This window comes from Xiphophorus couchianus, chromosome 7, assembly GCF_001444195.1.
Source record: "Xiphophorus couchianus chromosome 7, X_couchianus-1.0, whole genome shotgun sequence".
Classification (NCBI taxonomy): domain Eukaryota; kingdom Metazoa; phylum Chordata; class Actinopteri; order Cyprinodontiformes; family Poeciliidae; genus Xiphophorus; species Xiphophorus couchianus.
Genome location: NC_040234.1, coordinates 8240938 through 8251523, shown reverse-complemented (window position 1 = coordinate 8251523; position 10586 = coordinate 8240938). Strand labels below are relative to the sequence as shown.

At 42.2% G+C, this 10586-nt stretch overlaps 1 protein-coding gene across 1 annotated transcript; it reads right to left on the bottom strand.

Annotated features, from left to right (window-relative positions):
• Nucleotides 1-6095: 6095 nt before the first annotated feature.
• gdf3 (growth differentiation factor 3) lies at nucleotides 6096-8886 on the bottom strand. The gene is given in 3 exon segments (XM_028022334.1): nucleotides 6096-7074; nucleotides 8371-8692; nucleotides 8694-8886. Coding segments are annotated over 3 exon segments (1215 nt in total). The 5' UTR covers nucleotides 8730-8886; the 3' UTR covers nucleotides 6096-6217.
• Between the last annotated feature and the right edge of the window lie 1700 nt (nucleotides 8887-10586).

The following is a 10586-nucleotide window of genomic DNA, read 5'->3' as shown; positions in this document are numbered from 1 at the left end:
CGTTTCCCGGATCATCCCCAGATCCTCCACACACACACCCACGCCTCCACACCCACACACACACACTCCTCCACTGCTCGCTTTCATCCATCTTCTGTGTCTGTTCGGCAAAGTTAATCTGCGGTAAAATATGGCTGCAGCCTGATTGAAAGCAAATGACTTTGTCAGATTAAATGCAGAACAATTAAAATTCAATTTGAAAATGTGGACTAGAAGGGGGGGAAAAAAGAAAGTTGAGTCTTCGAAGACGTGATTATTGCTCTTTTCCATCCTGCTGAAAGCTTCTGTGTAATTCGAAGAATCATTTAAATCAGTTCCTCGTTGTATCTGATTAAATTAATAAAGCGAGACGCGGTGTTTCCATCGATATGACCTTCTCAGCTCCCCTCACTATCCTCTGCAGGATCTCTCAGGGAAGCACACTCTCTCCGCTGGACTTCTTCAGCCAGGTGAGCCCATCAGAGACGTAGACTCCAAGACGAATTTAATGCGATCCACTTTCGCTGCATGACTGTCGATGAAGCTACAAGATTTCTCAACTATGATCGCCCCCTTCGTTTTGCCCATTCTGAGCACCAAAATGGCTGTTTTCTTAAACACTTTGATGAACTCCCTGCACGTTGGTCTGTCATTCCCATGAATCAGTCGCGCTGCCGTGGCATCCACTGCAAAGTTACCGACCATGCCATGTCGTACTAAATTCTACCACAAAACCCACAAATGCATTTTTGTTGCAAACGTGGCACCGTTTAAGGGGAACCAAACTGTCTGTTCAATGTTAAAATACATAAAGGTGTCACTTTTACTCTTCATTTTGGGTTTCTGGTAGTTTGAGAACGCATAGTAATAAAACGCAGAGACCATAAACTGTCTCTCAAGCCTTTTTTTCTTCTTTTCTAAAAATTGATCTCATCACCAGTCAAATTGCACCACATTTTCCGTCACCGCATTGCATTTTAACAAACGTAAAATGGTTCGTAACGATCACAAAGGCCCAAATTTTGACTCCGAAAGAGCCAATTTGTGTCTGCAGAGCTGAGATATTAATACAACTCAACATGCAAGTTTTCATATTCAGTCAAAAGCACGTTACATGCTAGTTGGCAAAAAAATAAAATAAAATTAAAAAAAATTGTCATTTCAAATCTGAAGGCTTCCACTGGCTCTGATCCGTCCTCCTGAATCTGAACAGGTGTAAGGTCTTTTCCATAAAAATGTCCAAACACATTAATAGCACAACAGCCTACAAATGGCCGCTGTCTTTAAAATAGTAAATGTCAAAGGGCTGCGATTTTATCACACCGATAAAAGCCCAATACAGGGTACTTACTTTAGGTTCCATAACTCTAAATGTCAGCGTCTCCCTGACCTTACCTCCACTCGTTGGCTTGCATTCTTTTTATGAAACCGCTATAAAATATATTTATAATGACTTCTCTTCGATATAGGTTTGATCAAGCTGCTCTTAACATAAGGAGACACGAGACTGGCTGTTTGGCAGACTCTAAAAATAAGACCAGATGTGTCTTTCCTCTCACGCTGCCGCACAAGATATCGACATCCACACAAGCACAGATGGGAAATACAAACACTTCCAGATTCAGATTCATTTTATTCGTATCCCAATTTGGCCAACTGATGTTGCAGCAAGTATTAAAAAAACTAAAAGACAAAGTATCAAAGATTAAAAAATAAAGAACAAAAAAATACCATAAGCACATAAAATACAGATCAGCATATAATGGGAAGCATACAGCAGTGTATTTTATTATTGGTCAACAGTTGCTACACTAGATCAGGTGCAAGTCCCTCTACCTTGTCCTGCATCAAAGAGAGATATTGGTGCAGAAACAAAGGAGAGCTTGTACCTGTTACTTTTTATACAAGGAAGTCTGAGCCTGATGCCAGAAGGCAGAAACTGGAACTCAGCATGTAAAGGATGAGAAGTATCAGCAATAATGGCTTTAGTTTTCCTAATGATTTGTTTTTTTACACAGTTCTGTAAGTGAGCATTGTTCAACCCCTAAGATCTTATTGCTAGTATGTTTTACTCTGCTAAGGGCATTTTTTGGTCTAATATTGAGATTGCCAAACCAACAGAAAAGGGAAAAGGTCAACACAGATTCAATATATGATCTATAAAATAGGATCATCAAGGATTTATCAACTTGAAACTTTGCGAGCCTCCTTAGACAAAATCATCTTTGCTGGCCCTTTTTTTGTACGTTTTCTGAATGGCAGGTGAATTTTAACTTAATATCCAAAATAGTCCCAAGATATTTATAGTTTTCTACTGTCTCCACTGTCTGACCTTTAATTACCGTTTGATTTGTGTTATGGGGCTTCTGTCTAAAATCAATGCTCATGTTCTTTGTTTTCTGTACATTTAGGGAAAGAAAAGCTTTATCACACCAGTCAACAAATTCATCGACCACAGGGCCATGGGCATGTTCATCATCACGTAGAAGGCTAATTTTCACTGAGTCATCTGCAAATTTTAATATTAACCTGTTATCATGCCAGCTGCGACAGTCGTCTGTGTACAAAATGTAAAGAAGAGGGGAAAGGACGCAGCCTTGAGGGGACCCGGTAGACAGGGACATCTCTCCGGACATGCATCCATTCACTCTGACTTTTTGCGTTCTGGATGTTAAAAAATCAAGAATCCAGCCCACCACATTAAAATCCAGATGAAAGTTATTAAGAAGTTTATCAATCAAAATATGGGGCTGGATTGTGTTAAAAGCAGATGAGAAGTCTACAAATAACAACTTAACATGTTTTTTGTTACCTTCAAGATGTTTAAAAACACAGTTTAGTAAAGTGGCAGTGGCATCCTCAACTATCCGACCAGCCCTGTAGGCAAACTGTAAAGGATCCAATAAATGTTCAGTCTTGGTAAGAAGATATCTCTTAACCAATTTTTCCCAAGATTTCACGACAAGGGAAGTCAGTGCAACAGGTCTAAAGTCATTCAGGACTTTTGGGTGGCTCGTCTTAGCCACAGGAATCACTATGGCCTGCTTCCAGCACCTTGGCACCCTCTGTTGGTTAAGTGACATCTGGAAGATGAAATAAAAAATAGGAGTCAACTGTTTCGCACAAACAGTTGACTCTGCGTAGATTTCCTGAGCTGAAATCTACGCATTACAAACAGTTCTTTCCCAACGGAAACAGCCTACAGTGTTTTTAGTAATAATAAAGTCTGATATGGAGCAAGTTTAGAGTTTAGTGTTGTAATCTTGAATCCCTTCTCAACAGCTACAAACATTGTTGATGCATGTACACTTTACTAGGAGGAGAGTGGTGACAAACCTGTTTTCCTGTTAGAACTGCAGGGAGAATCTAAGTGTTGGAACAACGGTTCTGGAATGAGAAAACAGCGAGGTTCAATTCAAAGGCGGATTACAGTTTGGACACATAATATTTCAAGGATGTCCAGTGACAAGAGTGTTCAAGATGTTTATAGTAGCAGAAAATTATGGGGCGGCATTATGTATTTTCCTGGAACATAGTGCCATTTTATAGCACAATCCAGTATAAATCAAACACAACTTAAAAGAAATTTCTAAGAAGCTCCTATTCTTTTCAAGCACACAAAAAATACTAAAACAATCACAAAATCAAAAATATTGATATTTCAGCAGTTTAATTGGTTTCATCATTGCATTCTGGCACACCCGGCCCTTTAAGAACATTCAGATTTTTGATGTGGCCCAAAATGGAAATGAGTTTGACACCCCAGCCCTTGTAGGCAAATGAAACCAACTTTTAATTTACATCAATTAAGAATAAAATTTGTAAATTAAGTCATTTGTGCAGAATGCAAAAAATGAAAGTAGAAATCTTACTTTTGTGGATTTTATAATCCAACAACCCAGTGTTATGAGTCTGTCCACACATATTCATGAGACAGTTCAAACGCAAATAGTTCTGCCGCTGAAATCCGTCTCACATTTGCCGAAAAATCATCCTAATTATCCCCTAAGACAAATTAATTAATGACCTGACAAGACTATGATGTAGGCAGTGAGATGGTCTGGGGATACTCTGTCGCCCCCATCAGCGTTCGACCTTGAGACCTCTTGGGCGAGATAATAATCTGAACTCACCAACTGGCACACCTCTAATAAAAGTATCTGGAGTGGCCTAGTCAAAGACCTGGCTTACATCTCATTGAAATCTTGTGCAAACTCTCCAATGTCACAGAATGAGAACATGTCTGCAGAGTAGAGTGGGCCACTTTCCCTCACTAACAACTCATTGTTAGTTTTCTGAAACTTGGAGGACTTACTTCCCTTAAAATCAGGTTGGGTTTGATAGCCTTTTTTTAATTTCACCTTAATAATTTGAAATTTACTTTTAGTGTTTTCTCAGCTCAAATTTATGGAACGATCTGAATCATTTCCTTCCGACAGAAAAGGAGCAAATACTTTTTTTTTTTTCTGCAGCCGAGCCTTGCAGCAACACTGTGGGAGCTTCGCTCTCCTCACCTGCTCTCTTTCACACCACGGAGTCTCTCTGCGAAGCGACGACACGCCAAGCCTCCCCCGGCTGCTGGAGAGGCTGGCGGTCGCCATGGCAACCCCCAGTGGTTCGTCTTGCTCGGCGACGAAGGGGGTTGGGGGTGTTATCATGTAGGAAGGTGAGATAAGGGAGTTTAACTCTTCGTTTAAGAGACGAAAAGATCTGCTGATTGTGGTTCCTCTGTCTTCTGCTGGGTTTTTTTTTTTTTTTTTTTAAATTTAAGCTTCAAATAGAGTAGATTGCAATTAGGGTTTAAAATGTGTCCATTTTTTTTTTTTTTTTAGAATTGAACAAACTTATATTCAGATCTAGAACAAAATGTTTACAGTTTTCTACAGCATATTCTGTTCAAACTAGTCTTCCTGAGCCAATCGGCTCCAAGTCTCACTCTAGTCCGGTTATTTGTCTCCGTGCCCGAGTGCATTGGGGAATTTGAAGGCGATCCTCCATTATTTCCACCACTTCATTGCATCTGTATGACTACCACCAAACCAGACCCTCCGCATGATGCTTCCAACACCCTGCCAACAGTCGGTACTGTAGTTTTAACTTTAAAAGCCAATTTTTGTCTTCTGTCATCGTGGCCAAATAGCTCAATCATTGTCACGTATAATTGTAATAATAATAAAAACATCTCTCGACAAAGCATTTAGCTTTTCCAAATATGCAGCTGCAGATTTCCTTAGCGCTTTGTGTGCATTTCTTTTATCTGTATCCTCCAAGTTAGTGTACAACTCTCTTTAATGTAGAAAGTACCCGTCTACTTATCTTGAAAAACTTCTTAGAATTTATAGTGTCAAGGATGAATTCCATTTAACGTTGGAAAACCCTCAACTATTGGGCCGTGGTAGAGTTATTTTTACTATTTTCTTCACTGCTGGTTCCATGAGACCATCAATAAATATAAATGTGAAAATGTGATTAAAGCCCAGTTGCTGGGACATGCAAAGTTCCCCAAAAAGATTACAAAGACGACGTAATTGGTCTTATGACTGCTTCTATCGTTATCGTAAAATATCAAGATTAAAATTCTAAGCACTTTTTTTGGTAATTTAGTGTAATCTCAGCAACAAAAGCCAAGAACTTTCTCCTCAAATCCTTGCTGTCTTTAATTTGCCGAGCCTGACTTCAATGATATTCAAAACAAAGCTAACAAAAGAAAAAAAAAAAAAACAATCTGTGTTGCAGTGAACATTTTTAATTTAAGATCTTATAAAAACAAAAGAAATATATACATATATATATAAAAAGTGTTAATTTGAACCAGTTCCACTTGCTGAAGGATCAAAATTGTACAAATCTATATCTTCAGTCACGAACCGCGTATAATTATTTTATATTATTTGGTCTAGTCAAATTGATTGCTTTTTTTGTAGCGTGCATAAATTAGATTCCAACAGTATTTTCATATGAATGCTTCGAGTTAATGTTCTAATTAATTACAAACCAAACCGATACTTGACCAATTTTTAACATTAGCCTTTATTAAAAATGTCATCTTTGTGGACAAATATTACTCTATATACAATCACCAACTCCTATACTTAAAAAAAAAAAAGAAAGCCCTGGAAAGCTCTATTCACAGCTAAGCTAACAGTGGTGAGAATAAGGGAATCTCATTCACTCAAAAAAGCAAAAACACTTAAGAAACCGAACTTAAAAGCGGACCGGTTGCTGTTGGTAACCGCTCTCATCGACAGCCACACTCGTCCACCACCATGTCCTGGTAGTGTCGGAGCACCACGTTATCGTTGTTGTCGTAGTAGAGCATGGAGATCGGGGAGAGGCGGATGGGGACACAGCAGGGCTGGGGCGTGCCCTGGGGGTCCAGGGAGTGGACCAGCGTCTGCAGGATGGCGTGGTTGGTACCGTTCAGGCTCTCGCTCAGCGGGAACGGACACTCGCCGTGGCAGTAGTTGGCCATGTAGCCCGGCGGGGCGATGATCCAGTCCTGCCAGCCCACGTCTTTGAAGTCAATGTAGAGGCGACGGGCCTTGCAGATGTTACTGGGCGTCACGGGGAGGCGAACGGCGCTCCTCCTTTGCCGGGAGCGACACTGGTGCGGGTTCAGGGACACGACCACCAGAGAGGCCTCCATCAGAGGGAGAGTCCAGGCTTCCTCCAAAGGGAAGGCGTTGCCCGGCAGAAAAGGCGTGAGCTCCTCCGGATCCGCACCGGGCGGCAGACTCAGCTCCACAACCAGGCCGTAGTTGTGACCCGGTTTGCGCCAGCTCTCCGCCAACGGCGTCAGGTCCATGGCGACGGCGGCGGGCTCCAGCTGCGGCCGAAGCGACTGCGACAGCAGGAGCCTGCGACTGGCCCGGGGATCGGCTCCCCGCAGCGTGGCTCGGATCACTTTGGAAAGCGACATGCTGACGGCTCGGGGCCCCCGCAGGAGCCCGGCGGGCCTCAGAGGCTTCCAATGGAGCCTGATCTCCAGCTGAGCCAGAGACAGCAGCTCCACAGGCTGCAGGACAGACACGTTGAAGAAAAGCTGCTTCACCAGACAGGCCTGACAGCTGCTGCTCCAACCCGACACCAGCCTGCCTGCAAGACACCAGCAGGGAGAGCTGTGCTTTAACAAGGTCTTGTTGTGGGGAGAGAGGGGGGAGGAGGTTGCAGGGGGGGGGGGGGGGGGGGGGGGGGGGGGGAGGGTTGCTTGAAGAGACACCAAAGCGCACAACGACATAAATAACGGTGGAGATGAAATTTCACGGCCCTTTATTTCTCTGTGGAACACACAGAGCGCCTGGACTCTGTGATTTTTTAGCAGCAGCATCGCTGGGTTTTGCTGAAGCAGCGGTCCAGGGTGATTTACAGACCCCAGAAGAAAAGCCTTTACCTGAGCCGCTTCCTAAATTAATCGGATGTGTTTTTAGTTTACCCGGCCTCGTTGCTGAACAACGCTGTGATCAATAAACAACACTGCATCTCTTACGGGGTCCGTATGCAAATCCTGGTCGTTTCTCTTCCCTCCGAGGCTGAGCTCCTACGAACAAAGACGCACCAAACTGACCAGACACAAGTAAGGAGTTTATCATTTCAGCCTAGCAGCACATTTTAAAGTTGCGATCGTCAAATGCAGTAACTTATTTTTTTTTTAAAAAAGCGCAATTTCTATATGCTAAGCTGTAGAATGCCATTTCAAATCCACTGCAAAAATATATTAAAAAATGGACTTTCTGGTTTATTCATATTACAGCCTCAAGCCTTAATGTATTAATTAAAGTTTTATGTAATGAGTAAATGCATCACAGTACATTGTTGCAAAGGATAGGAAAATTACTCAATGTTTTCACAATTTCTTTTAAGGAAAAATATCAACAGCAGCAATCTGTTGACGAACGTGCGCAGCAGCAGTTCCAGGTTTTGCCACATCAACTGTTAAAAAGTAAAAAACGACGTGGAGTTAAAGGAGAAAATGAGCTCAAGAGGAAAGTGTGTGTGTGGGGGGGGGGGGGGGGGGAACAGGAAAGGTCACATCACCAGTTTGGTAGCATTTCAATTATTTAAAACAAACCAATGAAAAGAAATTTTATCATATGAAACCCAGTTAAATCTTTGCAGAGTAACAGGCCAACACTTTCACTTCACGAGTAAGAACGACTTTGTGGAAATGTTTTACCAAAATAAAAAAAGAAATACATGAATGTTTTTAAAATGTTTAAACAATGAAAACGTTTTCTTAAAGCTAGGCTAACTAAATTTAATAAAGCTATAACTTTGTTTTAAAACACGGTAAGCGTCAAACAGCGGGGACATTTAGTTCTAAACTCTATATACTCGCTCACTGAGTAAAACGTAATTAAGTGACCGGAGCCTCATCACTATCAGCTCACCCACCTTGGTCCTGCACGTAGCGGATGATGTTGCCGCGCACTCCGTACTCGGACACCGTGCAGGGGTCGCTGTCGCGGGCCTGAATGCTCTCCGACCTCCGGAACATCCTCCACAGCTCGGAGGGGACGGGGCGTCGGGTGTGGCGGCTTCCTCCGGGCTGCGGCCGCTCAGAAAGACCGAGGGACCCGAGGAAAAGCCGCTCTCGGGTGTTTCTGTCCTCCGCGTCCGAGAAAGCCTGCAGGCCGAGTAGCCACGCAGCTAACACCAGCAGAGCAGCCATGTCTGGTCCAGGGGACTGAAGTGGAGCTCTGTGGTTCTTCACCTGGAGCTTTTGGGAGCCTCCCGCTGTGCAGCTGGATCATTATGTTAATGAGGAGCCGGCGGAAGGGCCACAGATAAGGGCCACATGATAAGGTTGGGGGTGGACTGAGCTGAGGCCCCCCAGAAATAACATGAAGGTTCTAGTACTGTCTGAAAAATTCCTTTCAGAAGTTATTTATTCCGAATGTATTCCAGGTTTATTTACACAACAGGAAAGTATTAAATACAATAAATAAAAATATATCAATAATAAAAACAGCTAGGGTTTTCTTTATAGTAAAAGACAGCACTGATTCAGATTAAATTCTGGTTTTGTTCCGTTTAATTAAATTGAATTTAATCCCGTCTTTTTCTCAAAGCTAATCAAAACTGCGTGTTTATGCACTGCATGTTAAAAAGAAATGCTTAAAGCATATTCAGCAGAGAAGTTGGACATCCGTTGTAGAAAACCTTAATAGTCTAAAAGTAATCTTAACATAGGCATGTTTTAATGTCTATTAAATTGTTCCCGTGACTTCTGCTTGAGCCTGGGGCGCATTTCATGCACATCGCGACTCGATCGATCGATGAGTAATGGCATTTTTCATGTCATTGTTTGTGCAGTAAATGTTAAACTTAGCATAAGACTCTCCAAGTTACTGTGACGTTCCAGGCTGCACGTTGGCCGCAAAATGAAACCCTGTTTTAGGACTCCTTCTACCTTCAGCTGGTTTGTTTGGGTTGGATGTAGACATAAATAGGACCAACAAGAGGTTTTGCTCAGACTTTTGACTTGCCTGATCTGCTGTCACCAAACCTCATTCTGCTCCCGCGGTGAGTTTATTGCACCGCCTGGTGTGCAGTGAAGGTACTACCCTACACATCCCCAGAGAAAATAAATAAAAGATGTCGTTGTTTTAATCTTCTGACAGTTTATATTATTGACATGTGCTTTTCTAGTTAGCACCAGTGCAAAATTTGTAGTTTTTCTTTTTTTGCTTACTCGTTTAATCCAAAATGTTCCCAATCCTTGTGGAAATTGTTTGCTTAGTTTAATGGTTATTCATCGTGCTCATTTTGTGTGCTCTTTCAGTCTGTTGAAGCAGATGCTATGTTTGAAACTGGATTATTGATTATTATTATTTAAATCATTCGATGCAGAAAAAAAAGTAACATATCTTCTTTTCTTTTTTTCAGAATCACTGATTGCTGTTTTGTATCTTTGAAACTTTCCCCAAAGCAAAGCTGACGCATCAGCACTTAAGTTTTTTCCCGGCTGCATGTTCCATTTTTCAAGCTATTTTGTCTAATTTGCTGGGTTAGGATATAAATAATCCTAACCCAGCTTAACAGGACCAGTTGACCCCCTAAGCCACATGATTTGTGCTCTCAAATGTTTTTCATTTTTATTGAAAACAAAGGATTAATCAGTATATAGTTCTGGGCTTCATTAGCATGAATTAGCCCATAGCAAGTAGCTGTTCAGAAAGCTCATGTTTCAGCAGAGGTCTGGTGTCTCCTCTTGGCAATACCTCATAGATTCTCCACTGGGTTGTTTGGGTCAGAGCGGTTTGCTGACCAGACCAGAGACTTTACGTTCGTTCAAGCAGCTAGCGGTTCTTTTGGAAGTGGGTCGGTGCCAAGTGCTGCTGGAAAATGAAATCGGCATATATATATACAAAGCTCTTCATCACAGGGAACCATGAAGTGCTCTGAGGTTTTCTGGTAGACAGCTGCTCTGACTTTGGACCCAGATGACCCGGCGACTCCTGAACTCGTCACCTGAAGCGGAAGCTTCACATCGGACTTCAAGCAATGTGGGATTCCATAACCTCTCCGCTCTTCCCTCGCACTTTGGGATCTTACGTTTCCAAATGAGAAGCAAAGTTTGCTTTTATTTGAAAAGAGGACTTTGGACC